The sequence below is a fragment of the Heterostelium album genome (genome assembly GCF_000004825.1).
Source record: "Heterostelium album PN500 unplaced genomic scaffold PPL_contig26, whole genome shotgun sequence".
In the NCBI taxonomy this organism is placed as follows: domain Eukaryota; phylum Evosea; class Eumycetozoa; order Acytosteliales; family Acytosteliaceae; genus Heterostelium; species Heterostelium album.
Window position 1 is genome coordinate 238,372 of NW_008805103.1, and position 19,235 is coordinate 257,606.

General features: G+C 32.7%; 8 protein-coding genes across 8 annotated transcripts; 5 read left to right on the top strand and 3 right to left on the bottom strand.

Moving 5' to 3' along the window:
- Positions 1-120: 120 nt before the first annotated feature.
- Positions 121-1,563, bottom strand: PPL_11822 (threonine synthase; the record flags this gene model as incomplete). The annotated part of the gene is made up of 1 exon (XM_020582569.1): positions 121-1,563. One exon carries the CDS (start codon positions 1,561-1,563, stop codon positions 121-123), a length of 1,443 nt encoding a protein of 480 aa, XP_020426923.1.
- A 633-nt stretch (positions 1,564-2,196) lies between these two features.
- Positions 2,197-6,087, top strand: PPL_11823 (uncharacterized protein; the record flags this gene model as incomplete). The annotated part of the gene is made up of 11 exons (XM_020582570.1): positions 2,197-2,334; positions 2,401-2,590; positions 2,709-2,992; positions 3,067-3,169; positions 3,259-3,410; positions 3,480-3,679; positions 3,743-4,797; positions 5,053-5,278; positions 5,350-5,428; positions 5,930-6,025; positions 6,076-6,087. 11 exons carry the CDS (start codon positions 2,197-2,199, stop codon positions 6,085-6,087), a joined length of 2,535 nt encoding a protein of 844 aa, XP_020426924.1.
- A 255-nt stretch (positions 6,088-6,342) lies between these two features.
- Positions 6,343-8,206, bottom strand: PPL_11824 (carboxylesterase family protein; the record flags this gene model as incomplete). The annotated part of the gene is made up of 3 exons (XM_020582571.1): positions 6,343-7,439; positions 7,514-7,984; positions 8,050-8,206. 3 exons carry the CDS (start codon positions 8,204-8,206, stop codon positions 6,343-6,345), a joined length of 1,725 nt encoding a protein of 574 aa, XP_020426925.1.
- Positions 8,207-8,762: 556 nt separating this feature from the next.
- On the top strand, positions 8,763-12,348 carry PPL_11825 (uncharacterized protein; the record flags this gene model as incomplete). The annotated part of the gene is made up of 4 exons (XM_020582572.1): positions 8,763-8,774; positions 9,119-10,148; positions 11,027-11,881; positions 12,335-12,348. 4 exons carry the CDS (start codon positions 8,763-8,765, stop codon positions 12,346-12,348), a joined length of 1,911 nt encoding a protein of 636 aa, XP_020426926.1.
- Positions 12,349-12,691: 343 nt separating this feature from the next.
- Positions 12,692-13,640, top strand: PPL_11826 (GTPase domain-containing protein; the record flags this gene model as incomplete). Its single annotated transcript, XM_020582573.1, is given in 2 exon segments — positions 12,692-12,744; positions 12,764-13,640. The coding sequence occupies 2 exon segments, from the start codon at positions 12,692-12,694 to the stop codon at positions 13,638-13,640; spliced, it is 930 nt and encodes a 309-aa protein (XP_020426927.1).
- A 181-nt stretch (positions 13,641-13,821) lies between these two features.
- tbck (RabGAP/TBC domain-containing protein) lies at positions 13,822-17,123 on the top strand (the record flags this gene model as incomplete). Its single annotated transcript, XM_020582574.1, has 4 exons — positions 13,822-14,284; positions 14,389-14,561; positions 14,637-15,811; positions 16,565-17,123. 4 exons carry the CDS (start codon positions 13,822-13,824, stop codon positions 17,121-17,123), a joined length of 2,370 nt encoding a protein of 789 aa, XP_020426928.1.
- Positions 17,124-17,363: 240 nt separating this feature from the next.
- cutc (copper homeostasis protein CutC) lies at positions 17,364-18,235 on the top strand (the record flags this gene model as incomplete). Its single annotated transcript, XM_020582575.1, has 2 exons — positions 17,364-17,748; positions 17,856-18,235. The coding sequence occupies 2 exons, from the start codon at positions 17,364-17,366 to the stop codon at positions 18,233-18,235; spliced, it is 765 nt and encodes a 254-aa protein (XP_020426929.1).
- Positions 18,236-18,287: 52 nt separating this feature from the next.
- Positions 18,288-19,091, bottom strand: PPL_11829 (SUZ domain-containing protein; the record flags this gene model as incomplete). The annotated part of the gene is made up of 2 exons (XM_020582576.1): positions 18,288-18,787; positions 18,860-19,091. 2 exons carry the CDS (start codon positions 19,089-19,091, stop codon positions 18,288-18,290), a joined length of 732 nt encoding a protein of 243 aa, XP_020426930.1.
- Between the last annotated feature and the right edge of the window lie 144 nt (positions 19,092-19,235).

Below are 19,235 nucleotides of genomic sequence, written 5' to 3' on the forward strand. Positions count from 1 at the left end.
ATAACAAAGACGACAACAACAACAACAACTTCTTAATCTTCTTAAAATAAAGTATAATTATTAATTTTAGTTATTTACAAATAAGTTAACATAACATATCTTTTGTGTGTTAACTACTTTTTATTTATTATGTTTAAGTATATATTGTTTTAATTGATTTATATCTAATGACATTTCAAAACGATTTAGATTGTTTGAAGATTGTTGTTCTAGCAGTTTTCTTGTTGGTTCAAATTGTTGTTCAACCGATTGTTTACTGTTGATTGCTCGATCAACTGTTTCACTGAATTTAGCTGGGTGTGCTGTTGACAGACAGATCAAAACGTGATCGTTACTGTTTTGATTGTAGTGAGAGTAGTTTGTTAGTCCATGGTGTTTGGCAGCTGCCAATCCTATTGCTGTATGTGGATCGAGTGTGTAGTTTAGTGTTTGATGGTAACTGGCGATGGTCTCTACGATCTCTTGTTGACCGACATGTGCAGAGAGGAATCGATCGGCTTTAGTTTGATCGAGTTGCTCTTGATTGATAGTCGCTGTGCCTTGTGAGTTGAATTCATTCATAAACTTGACGAGTCTATCGGAATCCTCGTTAAAGAGGTAGTAGAGATATCGCTCAAAGTTGCTGGCTACGTTGATATCCATTGCCGGCGCAACGGTAGGAACTACGGACGCTGGCTTTACATATCTACCTTCCCTAAAGAATCGATCGAGAATATCGTTGTCGTTGGTCGACACAATGAGATTGTCGACTGGCAATCCCATCTTACTCGCATAGAAACCCGCCAAGATATCGCCAAAGTTGCCGGTTGGCACAGAGAAGGTGACGCTCTTTGCACCCGATTGGAAGTAAGCGTGGAAATAGTAAACCATTTGAGCGAGAATACGTGCCCAATTGATGGAATTCACTACACCCAGCCGCTGTGAGTGTTTAAACGCTTGGTCGTTCATCAGCGTCTTTACAAGCGATTGACAATCGTCAAAGTTGGAATTGGTCACCGCGATAGGATGAATGTTATCATCGTTGACAGTTACCATCTGTAGCTCTTGAACAGCGGAGATTCTTCCCTTTGGATAGAGCACAAACAGCGAGAGGTTTTGACGCGCGCGCAAACCGGCAATCGCTGCGCTTCCGGTGTCGCCAGAGGTGGCGGCGACGACGGTCATCGGCTCGCTCAGTACATACTCAAAGAGATTGCCTAACAGCTGTAGAGCGACGTCTTTAAAGCTAAAGGTAGGACCGTGAAATAGCTCTAGGACCAGAGTGTTTCCCGACGGTGACAGTCGGTGTAGCGGAGTTATCTTGGTGTCGGAGAATGTCGAGTAGGCGCGCTCGATGAGAGCTTTGAGATCGGCAGCTGGTATATCGGAACGATCGATATACAGCGACAGTATCTCAAACGATAGCTCTTGGAATGACTTGTTTCTCCAACTCTCGAGAGTCTCTGACGATAGCTTTGGAATGCTCTGAGGAATCAGCAGACCACCGTCATCTGCCAGACCCATCTTAACAGCATCTACAAATGTTAAACCATTTATCTTTCCTCTTGTACTTTTATATTTCATTTTATTTTATTTTATTTTTATTACTTTTATTTATTTTAATTTTAATTAAACGCATTGGCGATGAAAAAAAATATTTTTTTTAAAATTCATATCATGATTATTTTTTTTAACAAACAACACATAAAAAAGTAGTAAAAGTGTTTGAATATACATTGGTCATCAAACAATCAATTTTGAATTAAAAAATTGCACTACACACGGTTTTTTCAATTTAAAATTATATTTAAAAATAATTATTTTATTTCTGTACTTTTACTTTTTATGTAAGAATATGTTATAGTTTTAAAACAAATTATCAAATCTGAAGAATAAAATTTAACACATTTTTGGAAAACCAACTTTGATATCTTATTTTTATGATGTTCTTTTTTTCCACCTGTCATTGAATGGAATTAAACATAAATTTATGTTTAGAGTTACACGCAGAGTTTTGATTGCATTTTTTTATCTAGATTTTTTAAAGTTTTATAAAAATCTTTGGTCCAAAAATAGTTCTTTTACAAAAAATTTCCAAAACAGCAGTTTTCTTCGAAAGCTAAATTTTTTTTTTCTTTTTCATGAATGGTCAAACCTTCTCATTTTCTTATCCAAACTACCAATTCTAAATATTTCTTTATAACACAATAATTATAAATGAGTGTAGATTTAAACAAAGTTATAAATACAATCAAAGAAAGAGAATTAGATAAAGTAATAGAGTTGTACAAAGATAGAAATGAATTGATTAATGATCTATTCAGTGTTTTAAATTCAAATTTCACTCAAAAAAATGTATGTATCTCATCTTTATGTTAAGGTATAATCTTTCTGTTATTTAATATATTTTTAAAATAACAGATTGTTGAGGATTGTTTCTTCATTTTGAATGAAATGATATCAAACACGATTTGGAATGATCTAACATTGACAACAAAGATTGAATTACAATCAAAATCATTGGATCTTCTTGAATTGGAATGTAATCATCTCAACACAATCACAATTGAATTCATTAACTACCTTTATCACAATCATAATCATGAAATCAGTAAATATATAAATAATAAATACTCTATTGTTGCAATGAATAATATGCAGCAATACTCGAAATGCTAATATTAACTAAACTAATCAACAAATACCTTATTATTTATTATTTATAATAGATGAATATCAAAGTATATTACAATCAATATCAAAAAGATATATCAAACATAACAATACTGAATTTAGATTCACATGTTTGGAATTGATTTGTTTGATTTTAAAATCAAAAGTATCAACTGAAGAAATCAATGAATTCGAATCATCACTTTCAAATTTGATCACAATCAGCTTTGAACAACCCAATGACAATACATTGTATTTTATCAAACATTTCGAAATAATCAAACCAAATTTTCCTGATTTACGTATAGAAAATGAAACAATTACGACCTATCTTAACAATGTAAGTTTTTAAACCTTGAAAATAGATATCTAGATAAATATTAAAAGCTCGACAATTATTGTACAAATCTATAGAGATTTGATGATTATATCATGAGTGAATCATACAACACAACAGTTTTCTCGAATTTCTTTGAAGAAATATTTGAATTATCAGATTCAAATAAATTGGATGATCGTAAGTTTATCTTAGTCTTATTCCTTTCAAAAGATAATTAATATACTAATAACTTACTTTCCTTATTATTTTACAATATAATTGAATAGGTATCGCTCTTGTTTTATTGAGTAATCTAATATCTGCTACCGAAGACGAAGATGTTCAAATTGAAGAAGAATTCAAAGATAAATACTTGCATTTCATTTTCAAACAATTTTTTAAAATAGATGATACACAAGTTCAAAGATGGGATGATCAAGTAAGTATAAAAATTTTTGTTAAATATAATTTTGTATTATTTAACTTTTAATATTATTTAATATTTTAGAAACAAGTGTGTAGTTCCTCAGGCTTTCCAATTCTATGTTTAAATTCAATAGCTTTTACATACGACAAGCTTTTATATCAAAGATTCAAGGAGTTAAAAGATCAAGTCATTCAAACTGGAGATTGGAAACAGTTATGTGGATTATCAACTATAGCTAGCGTGACACTTAAAGATTATATCGATGAATATACTTATATTGGGTAAAGTGATATATTTTTGGAAAAAGAAATACTCTCTTACTAATTAATTAAAAAAATTTCAAGTGTTTATAAATGGATTTCTGAATACTTTGTTCATCCAGAACCATATGTAAGAGCAAACTATATCGAATTAGCTGTAGCTTTGATCGAACAATGTGAACCAACAGTTGAAGAAACCATTACTTTATTGGATAATGTGTTGAGTTTGAATGATAGTCATCCACCTGTCCAAAGAGGAATATTTAAATTAATCAACACAATGATTGCATTGGAAAATTCAAAATTCAAAGAAAAGATCGATCGAGTTTTAGAGTACTGCTCGAAATATATGAATATCGAACAACCAAATGATATTATAGAAGGTGTTGTTGGTTTAATAGGTGGCATCTGTGGCTCCATGTTTGAAAGTATTTCAAAATATGCCAATAGTTATCTTTCATTCATGATGTCAATCATAAAGAGTGATAGATTCAATCCACACAGTCACATGTTTGGTATAGTTCTTGAAGCAATAAGTGTTATCATTTTAGAATCTCACGGCTCGGTCGATGTTGGTTTCAAACATTCATTTGAAACCATTGAGATTATCAAGAGAAACATGCCACCTCATACCGATGAGACATCGGGTAACTACGCCAGATCTTTGGTTCGATTTGTCCAAGCATTGAAAGCGAAATTCCAACCACATTATGAATTCCTCATTCACTACCTTATCAATACTCTCGATTTCCAATGGGATGAAATCAAGCAAATCTCGCAGGATGAACTAGATTCTCGTCATGAGACCATTGGGTTGACAATTGCATTGATTCCCCTGCTTACATCCGAACAACAACCATCAATCCAACCATACATCGGACAACTTATAACCCAGCTTTACAAAATGATCGACTTTGGATCAGTAATAATCAAAGAAGATTCAGTTCGTTTACTTTCACTTTTATTTGAAACTACAATTACACACTATCAACTCACTAATCTCAATAACAAATCCAACACAAACAACAAACATATCGAAACACTTCGTCAATCGATCATAAGTAGACTCCAACAATCGATTGATATGGAAGAGGACGAAGATGTTTTAGAAATCAAAGAAGAGGAACTTGAAAATATTAGTAAACTATTAATTAAAAATTAAATCAAATTAGGTAACTAAATTATGAAAAAAAAAACAGAAACATTGCTAAAAACAAACTTTTCGACCAATAAAATAACAAATATTTAAACATATAATTTTTATTTAATTTCTTTTTGAGAATAATATTTTTAATTTTGTTCTTTAAAGATTTGAGTCAAAGGGGATGTTTAATATATCCTTAGCAATTATCATCAAAATCTATATATTCAATTCCTAATTTAATTTGGATCAGATTATAATACCGAGAGCAAATTTCCTACATGTTTTTATCAAAGCAGTAAAGAATTTAATATTATTTATCTTTTTGTAAAATTTAAGAAGAAACATGCCACTCATAACAACCCAGCTATGAATAACTACTCAAGATCTTTAGTTCAATTTGTTCAATCACTTAAATCGCAATTCACTCTCTTATCAATTTTCTCGATTTCCAATCATATGAAATCAAGAAAATCTCAGTAGATTCAGTAGGTTGTCCACATGGTGAGGCAGTTCATTAGGTATTTTCATTAATTTCAATACTCTCCAGCGAAGAACATCCATCGACCTATCCTTATATCGGTCAATTCATACCTCAACTTTTCAAACTACTCGACTGTGATTCCGCAGTAATCAAACAGGAATCAGCTCTTTTACTTTAACTTCTATTTTCAAAGAAAATGGAATTTAATCAAACATATTCTTAAATGAAAATACACATGTTTTAGATTCATAAAAAATTAAAAATAGAAACAATAAGCTTACGACCTATGTCCATTGTATTGTTATTATTATACTATAATGTTTGTTAGTTTGGTTTAATTTGTTGGTATGACTGTATAGTGATCTTCAACAACTTTAATTAATTGGCAATAATTAATTCAAAACGAGACCTTTTGTATAAAAATTTAAGTTGTAAACCAAACTATATAGTTTTGTTTTTATTGATTGTGCTTATTATGACCTAAAATTCTTTACAATGATTAAACAAATTTTTAGTTACTCTAAACATATAATGAATCTAAACGAGCACTTTTTCAATCAAAAAAAGTGGGATAAAGAGCTGGTTCTTTTTCCTTTTAAAAAAATTGTTGATCAAAATTAATGATATGATAAAATAATAAAAAAAGATTTACCCAGTACATATAAGAGAAAAACTGATATGTGGATATTTAGTTTACTCCTTTGAATCAATTAACAATACCCCACCACATTTTCAAATACAAGTATAACTCAGTACTTTGAATTCTATTTTAATGATAAATTTGTATTTTAGAACGAGCATTGATTGCTTGTGAACAACTATGAAAATCGAGTTTATATATAATTGGTGTCACAGGAGATGTAAAACAAACAAAAAATGTTTAAATAAGCGTTAATATTATAATAATGAAAGATTATACTCTATTAGATTGATCAAAAACATAATAATTAGGATATTAAAAATTATTAACAATTAACATTTAATCAATTATTTACTTAAAGTGAAATAATATTGTTTTTTGATATTATTTTATTATATTTGGTTTTGCAACATGAATATTTAAATATCATTGCCGTAAAGTGTGTAAAGTTCGCCAGATGCAACAACGGCATATAATCTGACACCGTTTGGAATGATACGGGTGACTTGTGAAGTTGATGAGTAGACATACCACCAATTTCCAGTTGCTTCTTGATTTCTAAAGATATCAACACCGTTTGAACCGATACCATAGAGGGCGTTCTTTGTCACACCGAAAGCATCACCCGGTCCACCAACTACAAAGAAAGCAGGTGTTGTGCCAGTCCAGATATCTCCATTCGCTACAATGACATAACCTCTGTTTCTGCCAGAGAGTACGTCTTGACCGTTGAATACATTGGTATTGGTGAGAACACCGTTGCTATACATTTGCAATAGACCGCCTGGTAGCAGAGCAAAGAGGAAGTCACCAGATGCACTGAATTTGGTTGCTGGAGGGAAGTAGAAAACTGTTGTCCAATTGTTGCTGGTGGTTAGCATCTGGACTGTGGTGTCTGTACTGTAATAGTAGAGTGTATTACCACCTCCAATTAGGAACTGAGCACTGACTCCACCGGGTCCTGTCACTACCCAATTGGAAATGGCAGGATCATACTTGTAGATCATTCCCCAAAGAAGAACATAGGCATAGCTACTTGTACAACCTAAACTTTGACCGCTACTACCAATCTCTAACCAGGAAGAAGCCAATTGATTACGTCTGTACGACTTGTTTGGTGTATTGTCAATCTTATAGACATCGTCGGTTGAGCTAACAACACAGAAATCAGTTGCAGCATCACTGAATTTCGACCATTGTAGAGTTGTTGGAATTCCTGTAGTAGTGGTAGTTGTAGCTGATCCAGTAGTTGCTGAACCTGTTGTAGTGGTAGCCGATCCTGTTGTTGCCGACCCTGTTGTGGTAGTGGTAGTTGGACTACCAGTGGTAGAGGTTATTGTAGTAACTGAAGATGTACATCCTGAACTGAATGTTCTTTGGTTGGTATATTGCAACATCCAAGCGTAGATATCATAGTTTGAATCGGTTCTCTCATATAATGGAGTCCAACAATCATGAGTAAAACTTGGATTCCAACCTGCAGCGAAAATAGTTTTCTTTGCTCTTGGACAAATACCTTTTGATCATGATTATAGTCGAATAAAATTAGTTTATTAAATTAACAATATGTTTATAAATATAAATATTTACCTTGGTTATTTAAATAATCAACATTTTCAATTGTTCCCCACCAAACAACATTGTCATTTGCATTCCAAAATCCCCATACCGGTAGACTTGAATCATAGATACCAGTTCCAGATGTAACTTGAGCAGTTGCCATGGTTAAAGCAGCAGCGAATAAATCGGAATTCGCTTTGGAGATTTTGAGCATTTCAAAGACTGCGGTAGCACCACCGGATAAACCTGTAAGGTAAACTCTTGAGGTGTCTGCACCAGGATAGAGTGTCGACAATGATTGAGTGAAGCTCAGAATCTTATCGGCATTCCAACCGTTTCCATTGATTTGTGGCGAGAGAACTACAAATGGAAGAGTTGTATCCCATCGGTTGTTTTGAATTAACATTGGTGGAGCACCCGGAGCATTTCTCAATAAATTCAGATCTGTTGGCCAATTGCTATTCCATGCGATTTCACCATTACCATGACAGAAAATAATAACTAAAAGAGTTTTATTAATTAAATATTCTTTTTATCTATTTTGAATGAAGATGGTTGATTTTTACCTGGTGATTTATTTACTCCTGTTGGATCGTAGTTTGATGGAAGATATTCTAAATACCATAGTTTATCGGTGGTTGTATATTGATATGATCTATCGGTTTGTGTTAAACCGTTTACACAAACAATTGCTGTTACTAATAATATTACAAATAATTTCATTTTTTGTTGTTGTTGTTGTTGTTGGTTGACAAAAAGAAAATAAAGAAGGTTCAATGAAAGGTTTCATTCTACTAATTAAAACATTACTATCTATGTTTATTTCCGTTTCTGTGTAAACCACAAGAGAAAAAGAATATCTATTTTGTTGAAATTAATAAAAAAATCAGAATGAATGACCCGATAATGATATGATCTGGCAACGAGTACCATATCATTTTTTGTTTTATTTGAAAAAACTCACCACATTTTGATTGACTTTGTTGTTTTCAAAATGTTACTCCACTAGAGATACTTTGGCAGTCATTGAATGAAATGAATCTTTAGTACTTTAGATAGATCTATAGAAGATAGATAGTTAACCTAGGATAGTTAGTGTAGTGTGGTGCGATGAACAACAAGTAAAATCATTGTGTTTGATCTATTTTTCATTTTGTTTTTTTTTTTTAGTTTTTCATCAAACTTGACCTTTTTTTTTATCATCACCAAAAATTATTTGAATTTTAATTTAAATTAATTTTAATTTTAATTTTAATTTTAATTTTTTTTATCTAAAAGCATGGGTCAATTAGTATCCTGAAAACCAAAAACAAATCTAATCAAATTAATATTCTTTTTTTTATATTTTTAAATATCAAGAATGACGAAAAAACTATAATTGGAACTAGACATTATTAACATATCTTTTCCACTTGATCAAAAAATTTTGTCGGTATTTTTGACCTTTTTTGTACCACCCTTTTTTGTTAGAAAAGGCAATACTTAAGAAAATAGTTGAAAAAATCCAAAAAATAAAAATTTCAAGTTTTTCTTTTGGAACTAAAAAATTTTAGTTCATCTAAAACATGATATAAAATGATCAGAATAACAACAATAATGAAATGTTATAATCATATTTATTATCTATTTATATAGTACGGAGATAGAGATATGGACTATTTGAATGTCTATGGAAATGGTGGCGCGGGAAAGAGTACAATTTGCAATACTTTAGTCAGAGAAGTACATTTCCCAAGTGGTGTTGCTGTTGGATCTGGTTTAACAAGAGAGTTTAAAACGAAAACCTTTGGTAATTTAACGGTTTCAGACTCTCCAGGATTGTTAGATCCAATTATTATGCAGTTGGCAATCCAAGAGATAGAAAAGTCATTGAAAGTAAACCCTGTTTGTAAGATAGTATTTGTAATCGCTTTGGATGCTGGTAGAGTAAAGGCTCAAGATATCGATTGTATCAATCAGATCTTGAGAGCGATCCACAACAGTGCTCCTATTTCGTATGGTTTGATCATCAATAAAGTAACTAGTGCTCTTGCCAACACGTTAAGATCGTCACCAACAGCATTGGATGCTTCGCTTGCCAGTCTCATCAGGAAACCTTCACATCAATTGATTTTGGAGAAAGAAGAATCAATTGAAGATGAAGATAATAGGATGATGAGCACCGCTGCCAGAGATAGCCTATTAAACTTCATAAGTCAACTTACAAACAATTATATCATAGCCAATAACATTCGTATTGAAAGAGAGAGAGAAAGACAAGAAAGAGAAAGAAGAGACAGAGAAGAAATAGAAAGACAAATAAGAATCGCACAGGCAGAGGCAGAGCGTCAGAGGCAAATAGCTGAAGAGAATCATAGAAGGATACAACAAATTGAAGCAGAACGAATTCGATTGGCACAAGAACAACAAAGACAGAGAGCTGAAGAAGAAAGAGTCCGTCTAGAGGACTTAGAGCGACAAAGAGTTATACAACAACAAATCGAAGAGGAACGACGTCGTCAAATTCGAGCACAATGTCCTCGAGGTCATCACGGTCACGGTCATCATCATGGTCACGGTCATGGACATGGTCATCACGGTCATCACGGTCACGGACATCATGGAGGAAGAGGAGGTCATGGTCATGGACACTGTCATCGCAATCGTGGAGAAGGACATGGAGGTGGTTAATCCGTTAAAGAACAAAAAAAATAAAAATAAAAAAAGTGTAATATTATTAACAATAATACTCATAGGATTATTAGATCCACTTATTATTATTATGTTATGATTTTGATAGAATTAGAATTAGTTTTTTTTGTGATGATCAAAAATAAAAGAGGATATTAGGCACCATGAAATTATGGTTAAGAATCAAAAACCCACAAATATATTTGACCTTAAAAACACTTATAGGATTAGTAGATATAATTATTTCATTATTAAGTTATAATATCTACTGTTAAAGCAATTACTCAACTCTTTATTTGAAAAGAAATCAAACAATATTTTAATTTTCATTGTGTAATTTAATATAAAAAATAAAATAAATTGAAATTACCCTAATTGCCCAATAAGTTTTCTTTATACTACTTTGATATTTAAATTGAAAACTATTTATTTCTTATTAAATTCCTACTGAAACTTGACCTGTATTTGGATTGTTTTTACTCACAGAAAAAACAGCCACCTTGGGAACCAGTTTCTTTTTAGAATTAAAAAATTTTGAAATCAAGTTTATAAATATATATTCGAATAATAAAAGAAAAGAAAACATTAATAAGAATAGTACATCTATAAATATTCAAGTTTAATAGAATACAAAATTTAAAAAAAATCTATTTTAAATTTTTTTTTTTTTGAAACAACAAAATGGAACTGGTCCGTAAAATTATCTTTAATTTTTAGAAGCCGGATGGTAATAGTTTCAAACTTAAAAATGTACAAACAAGATAAAAATAACATTTTTAAGTTTGAAAATATTCAATTTAGATGTTTTTAATTAATTTGATATAAAAAGAGCAGAATAACAACAATAATGAAATATTAAATCTATTTATTTAGTTTACTGTGATAAAGATATGGAGTATTTGAAAATCTATGGAAATGGTGGTGTAGGAAAGAGTACAATTTGCAATACTCTAGTCAGAGAAGTGTATTTCCCGAGTGGTATTGCTGTTGGATCTGGTTTAACAAGAGAGTTTAAAACCAAAACCTACGCTAACTTGACAGTTTCAGACGGTCCAGGATTATTAGATCCAATTATTATGCAGTTGGCAATCCAAGAGATAGAAAAGTCATTGAAAGCAAATCCTGTTTGTAAGATAGTATTTGTAATCGCTTTGGATGCTGGTAGAGTAAGGGTTCAAGATATCGATTGTATCAATCAGATCTTGAGAGCGATCCACAAAAACAGTGCTCCTATATCGTATGGTTTAATCATCAACAAAGTATCTAGTGCTATTGCTAACACGTTAAGATTGTCTCCAACAGCATTGGATGCTTCTCTATACAGCCTCATCAGGAAACCTTCACATCAATTGATTTTGGAGAAAGAAGAATCAATTGAAGATGAAGAGAATAGGATGATGAGCACCGCTGCCAGAGACAGTCTATTAAACTTCATAAGTAAACTTGAAAACAATTACATCATAGCTAAAAATATTCACATCGAAAGAGAGAGAGAAAGACAAGAGAGAGAAAGAGAAATACAAATAAGAATCGCACAGGCAGAGGCAGAGGCAGAGCGTCAGAAACGAATAGCTGAAGAGATCAACAGAAGGATACAACAAATTGAAGCTGAGATAATTCGATTGACACAAAAACAACAAAGACAAAGAGAAGAAGAAGAGAGAGTGCGTCAAGTGTACTTACACCAACAAAGAGTTCTACAACAACAAATCGAAGATGAAAAAAATCGTAACTTTACTAGATCCCTTGCTATAGCTTGATTCTTTAATCACTAAACTCTAACTTCTCTCTATATAACATCGAATTAAACTCAATGTTTATCCCAATAATAAAGCTTGTCGGCTGTTTAACTCTAACTATTACTTTCATATTTATGCTAAAAGATTTATAAATATAATTATTTTTAGAAGTGAACTATTATTTATTAAAATCTTTATCTTTTTTTATTTTATATTGTCCCAGATTGTTTTAAATAGTATGCAGTAGTGTGTAAAGGATCTTGCAATCAATTCGCCTATTTTTTCATTGTTGTTATGGGTTTGATGAAATTAAGTATATGTTCGGATGGGAGTCTGGTCTAGTCCCACATTTCAAATTAAATTTATTTCAATAAGGTGATTTTGGTTATTAAAAAAAACACAATTCAACATGTGAGCACTTTGCTATATTATTTTAGAATAGCACTTTCAACTTGAATTCTTTATCTGGAGTGTTTGAATGATGTAAAAATATTTTATGTTGTTTTCTATAAGTAAAATATCATAACCATTATTGATTCCTGGTTTGATTATATTTTATGAATAAAACAAATAAAATATTACTTTAAATTCAATTTATTTACTTCTTTCAACAATGAGTATTAATATTCATCTCAAAAAAGTAGAAATCGACCTAATATACCCTGTAAAGTCTCTAACCATATTAATAATTTATTATAATTAAAGATTAATAAAAAAACAAATTTAAAATTTTTAATTTTTAAGTTTTCAAAAGTGGGTTGGAATTAAACATTCAAGTTTAATACCTGCTGATAAAAAAATGATCAGAATAACAACAACAACCACAACAATGAAAGATTATAATCATTTCTAGTTTTTACATAGAATTTAGTGATAAAGATATGGAGTATTTGAAAGTCTTTGGAAATGGTGGTGCAGGAAAGAGTACAATTTGCAATACTTTAGTCAGAGAAGTGTATTTCCCAAGTGGTGTTGCTGTTGGATCTGGTTTAACAAGAGAGTTTAAAACGAAAACCTTTGGTAATTTAACGGTTTCAGATTCTCCAGGATTATTAGATCCAATTATTATGCAGTTGGCCATCCAAGAGATAGAAAAGTCATTGAAAGCAAACCCTGTTTGTAAAATAGTATTTGTGATCGCTTTGGAAGCTGGTAGAGTCAAAGATCAAGATATCGATTGTATCAATCAGATCTTGAGAGCAATCATCAACAATACACCTATATCATATGGTTTGATCATCAATAAAGTGACACCACCAATTGCCAAGTTGTTAAAATCTACACCAACTACATTGGATGCCGCTCTTCACCGATTGATAAAGAAACCTTCACATCAATTGATCTTAGAGAAAGAGGAATCGATTGAAGATCAAGATAATATGATGATGAATACCGTCGTCAGAGCAGGTCTATTAAACTTCATCGGTAAACTACCAAAAAACGATATCATAGCGAAAAACATTCGTATTGAAAGAGAGAGAGAAAGACAAGAGAGAGAAACAAAAGAAAGAGAAGAGAGACTAAGAAAAATAAAAATGGCACAAGAAGAGGCAGCACGTCAGAAGCGAATAGCCGAAGAGAACAACCGAAGGATACAACAAATAGAAGTTCAACAAGTTAGATTACACAAACATCAACAGTGGCAAAGAACAAAAGAAGCTAAGCTAAGTCAATTGTATTTACAACAACAAAGAGAAATGCAACAACAGATCGACGCAGAACGACTTCGCTACAGCCAATATCGATAAATTATAAACCTATTTTAGAAAATAAAATATTATTGTATTCATAACATGTTAAAATATCTATCTACTCTATGTTTTTATTTATATAAGTCAACAACGCAAGTGAAAAAAAAATGAAATTAAATTTGGTGAAGTTTCATTCATTTTTTGATAAAGACTGCAGTTTAGTTAATATCAAAAAAAAATGACATCCAATCTGATAGATATAGATAGTTTAATTGGTGATGATAACAATAATAATAATAGTAATAGTAATATAAATAACAATAATAGTTTAGATTTATTTAAACAAAATACATTTAGAAGATTTGGTATTGAAGTTTATTGTAAAAACAACAACAACAATAGTAATAGAAAAGATACTTTAATAGATACTAAAGGATATAGATTATCGGTATTACCGTTTTTCTTTAAGAATAGAGTGAATTTCCTACCTAGGTCACAACAGCAACAGAGTAGTAGTCCAATTAGAACGACCAATCATATACCGGTACCACCTTCTTACAATGCATCTGAAGACGCTGGAATACCTACACAGTTGAATCAACCGATATTCGACATCCTCTCGAAATCGAAATACATATCCACACAGACACATGAGAATCTCTGTGAATTCATAGCTGCTGAACCTTCACAAAAACATCATGGTAAACTACTATTAATTATAATTATAACTACTATTCAACTTTAAACATCATATTATTAACTAATATACATTTAAATGGTATCAACTCAATAGATCAAATATTAGTTATATCTGAAGATTATGATCTTTCTTTATCTAGTATGATGAAAGATGGTCCGCTGACATCAGAGCAAATCGGATCTTTTTCATATCAAATATTGAAAGGATTGGTTCATCTTCATCAAAATCGTATCACTCATAGAAATCTATCAACAGAGAATATAAAGTTAGATTCAAATGTATGTTGCCAAACACACCTAATCTTAAAAACCATTATCATATTTATTAACTTTGTTTTTCATATATCTTAATAGAGAAATATTAAGTTATCGAATTATTCACTATATTATCTATCGAATCAAGGTGAGAATGTAGCATTTCCAATTGGTAATCTTTGTAATTTGTCACCGGAATCGATATTGAGTGATCGTGATCTGAAAGGCTCGAGCAATCCAAAGTGTGATGTCTGGTCGTTGGGTTGTATCATCTTGGAGATGGCATTCGGACATTGTCTATGGTACGATAAAGATCCATCGGTTGTACTCAATCGTCTTTTATATCTCTCGAATCTACCATCCAACCAAACATACAATATAAAGACACAACAATTTGAATTGATAAATAATGGTACTGTAGTAGCTGATAACACTAAGAGTAATAGTACGATTTCAAAGATTCTAGAGAATCAAAGTAATATGAAGAGATTCCTTAGGAATGCACCATCACCAGGTTTGGATTGTTTGCCCGATTTACTGGTGCAGTTTATCAATTGCTGTTTGACTGTCAACTCTGAGACACGTCCGTCCTCTGCAGAGCTGCTGGAACATCCTTATTTCGATGCGATACGCAAGGTCGATCGGTATGCGCCGGTCTATGTGGAGCGACCAGCAGTAAAGTCACTGGAGTTGCCCGATGACTTGGAGGCGAATGCCGAATCGATTCTCAATGATACCGGCAGTCAAGATAGAGATATATTCTCGGGTGCTGAGATATACTATCTCTGGAGGTTGGCAGGTGGTGATATCGAGCGAGAGTTGGTGGCACAAGGGCTAGCTAATCCTTCGCCATCCGTCCACAAACTTCCGCTTTTCGTACCGCTTGTCAAGTCTGGAACAACAACAGCTTCTTCTTCACCAACCATGTCGAATTCACTTGGTGACTTGCTAACAGTGGCGTCGACGCCAAAGGAATCATCTTCACAACAACCAAACAACAACAAGACAACTAAATTTGGAGATTATAAAGCTGTACTTTATAATTCTAAAACATGTGTTTTGTCAATCGATAGAATTGTCGAGAGAATCAGACAGGCCTATGGAATTAGAAATGAATTGTTGGAAGCTGATAATATCGGTGGAGATGGCTATCTATTTGGCAGTGGAACAAGTAGTAAGCAGAGTGGAGTCGCCGGTAGTTCTCAGAGAACACCGGATCAAGAGTTGGAATATCAGATTGCAAGACTGGCTGCTTTCCACGACGCTCTCTACAAGTATGCTTTCGAGGATGCAATGCAAGCGCAGCCACAGATTATTCGACTGGCCAAGCACGGCATTCCAAAGATACTGAGAGGCGACATCTGGGCATCGATCCTCGGTGTTGTGCAACAAGAGGCAACAGCTACCTACCGCTCTATCAATCTCGATACTCGCGGTCCCAACGACAAGCAATTCGAACTAGACATTCCTCGTTGTCATCAATATCATCCGCTGCTATCTTCGCCGAGCGGACACACTCAACTGTTCCGTATCCTCAAAGCTTGGTCACTCTTGAATATCGACAAGGGCTGCTATTGGCAAGGTTTGGACAGTGTCGCCGCACCGTTCGTTGTCCACTGTTTCTACGACGAACCGAAAGCTTTCGCCTGTCTGAAATCATTCGTTGACAAGTATCTCTCGATTCTCTATGTGCCAAACAACTATGCTGCTCTCAGTGAAATCATGTTGACCTACACCCAGCTTCTCTCTTACCACGACCCGGAGCTGTCGATCCATCTCTACGACGTGCAGCTCGAACCGAATCTCTATGCCATTCCATGGTTTATCACTATTTTCGCACATCTTTTGCCGATTGACAAGATTGATATTCTCTGGGATACCATTCTTCTCGGTCCAAGTTCACTCCCCTATTTCTTTGCCGTCTCGATTATGAGTCAGTTCCGATCATCAATGCTAAAGTCATCGCTAGAGAATTGTATTAAAACTATCTCCAAGATTCCGTCGGTCGACATCAACCAGTGTGTTAGCGATGCTCTCGAGAAATTCAACATCACTCCACTGAGTACCACCATTTCGAAATCGGTCAGTAACATCGACGATGAGCTGTGGTGGATGAAAGAAGTACCAATGGAAAAGAAGAAACAAGAACTGTTCCCGCGAATGGGTATACACGATTTGATCAACAATCCAAACTCAAAGATTCTCGATATTCGACCATCGAAACAATTCCAACAGTGTCACTATCCAAACTCTGTAAATATCAATTATATACACACTGCCACACCAGCCAACCAACAACAGAATCCACATCAAATGCATCTCGGTACACTTCAACAAGCAAGCTCAGTTGCACAGCAGCAAGTGGCAACAACCACTCAACAGAAACCACCCAAACCTTTTAACCCAGCAATACTCGAACAATATCGTGGACATCCAATCGTCGTAATAGCAGGTCGTGGTGACGAAGGAGTAGACTTTTGTAACCAATTGGTTCGTTGGAAATTCCCATTCGTAGCACTACTCAATGGTGGAATGGATGCACTCGAGCATGGTGCACAAACACTTTTAATAACCAATGAATCATAAAAATATAATAATAATAATAATAAATAATAAATATAATAATCAATAATAAATAATTATTCCTTTAAAAGGAATATTTATTTGATCATCTTTTTAATTAACTAATTTTAGAAATCATATGATTATTTTTTTTTTTTTTATCCCCGATCCGATGAACATTGATTTGAAATTTAGTTAAATTAATGATCTTTTTTCTTTCATTCATTGATTATTATTATTATTATTATTTATTACAAAGAAGATATGTCAAATCAAGTTGGTATAGAAGTTTGTGTAGATAGTTTACAATCATGTTTAGAGGCTGTTAAAGGTGGTGCCATTAGACTTGAACTTTGTTCAGCATTGTTTCTAGGTGGTCTTACTCCAAGTTACGGATTGATGAAGATAGTCAAACAAAAACTACCAGACTTTCAAATAAACGTAATGATTAGACCAAGAGACGGAGATTTCCTTTACTCAGACGAAGAAATAGAAATTATGAAACATGAAATTGATATTGCAAAGAGTTTGAATTTCAATGGTGTTGTATTTGGTGTATTGAACGCGAATGGTACAATCAATAAAGAAACAACAAAGATGTTGATAGAATATTCAAATCCATTATCAGTTACATTTCACAGAGCAATAGGTAAAGTAAACAAAAAGCAAACAACCAACTACCTTCTATTTATATAATTAGAAAAGATAATCAAAAAAACTAATACTAATTGCCAACTGTCGTTACTTATCTATTAGATATGTGTAGAGATTATAAAGAAGCAATGAATGATTTAATTAGTGTTGGTGGAATTGATAGAGTTTTAACAAGTGGATTGGAATCTTCGGTGATGGAGGGTATCGATACCATTATTGAAATGATTAAGATGGTTAATAACGCCGGATCAAAGATGATTATAATGCCAGGTGGGGGTGTAACAGAGAGAAACATCAATAAGATTGTAAAGACTCTTAACATTAAAGAGATTCACCTGTCCGGTAGAATCAAACTAGATTCCTCAATGCAATTTAGAAACACAAGAGTATTCATGGGTGGTGAACTAAGACAATCAGAATATCAATTGGCATACGTCGATCAAAATAAGATAAAATCATTTCAATCTGCTGCTAATCAATAAATAAACATTTATTTTAATTGTGTAATTAAGATTCTCTTATTCTATAAATTATTTATTGTTTCTGTTGTTGTTGTTGTGGTTGTTGTGGTTGTTGTTTATAGTTTGGTCTTCTTGAACCACCACCACCACCACCTCTTCCACCACGGAAACCTTGTGTACCATCTGGTCCAAGTGGTTGTCTACCTGTACTATTGTTACTATTATTATTATTATTGCTGTTGTTAATATTGTTATTACTATTTCCACTTGATTTATTACTTTTAAATGATCCGGGTGAATATGTTCTTTCCGATGGTTTCGGACTGCTAATGGGTGGTGAATTTGAGTTTGGTGAAGGTAAATATTGCGGTGAAGAGGATGATACCATCGATGGAGATGATACTTTTGTACTGTTGTTATTATTATTATCTTTATCTTTATCCTTATCCTTTTCATCAGCAAACAAAGCAGCTCTTGCTCTTTCATAGTCTGCCAATTTCTCTTCGAGAGTCTTTATTGGTTTTGCTGGTGCATTATCAACGACTACATTATCTTTCTTTCTTGGTAATATCTCTAATAATAATATTATTGTTTTGTTTAGTTAATATATCAAATATATTCTACCTCTTCTAAGAAATGACTTACTGAATGTAGGTTTCGATTCATAGAAAGCATGATAGTTTTGTAAAGAGAATGCTTGATGAGTTGGTGCATTCTCTATGATATCATTACTGGATGGCAATGAGATGGGTGGTTGTTGCGGTTGTTGCGGTTGTTTATTTTGTACTTTTTTCGATCCCAATGGAGGATAATCATCTATATCTTCCCATGATGTAGATGAGGATGATGTATTATCATTTACATTATTACTATTCATATTATTAGAATTTTAAACAGTTTGATCTTATTATTTCTTAATAATATAAACTTAAACTATCTAATAACAAAAATATAACAAAATATAACAAATAACTAAGAAGAACAATAAAACAATATAAATAATTTAAATATTAATCATTCA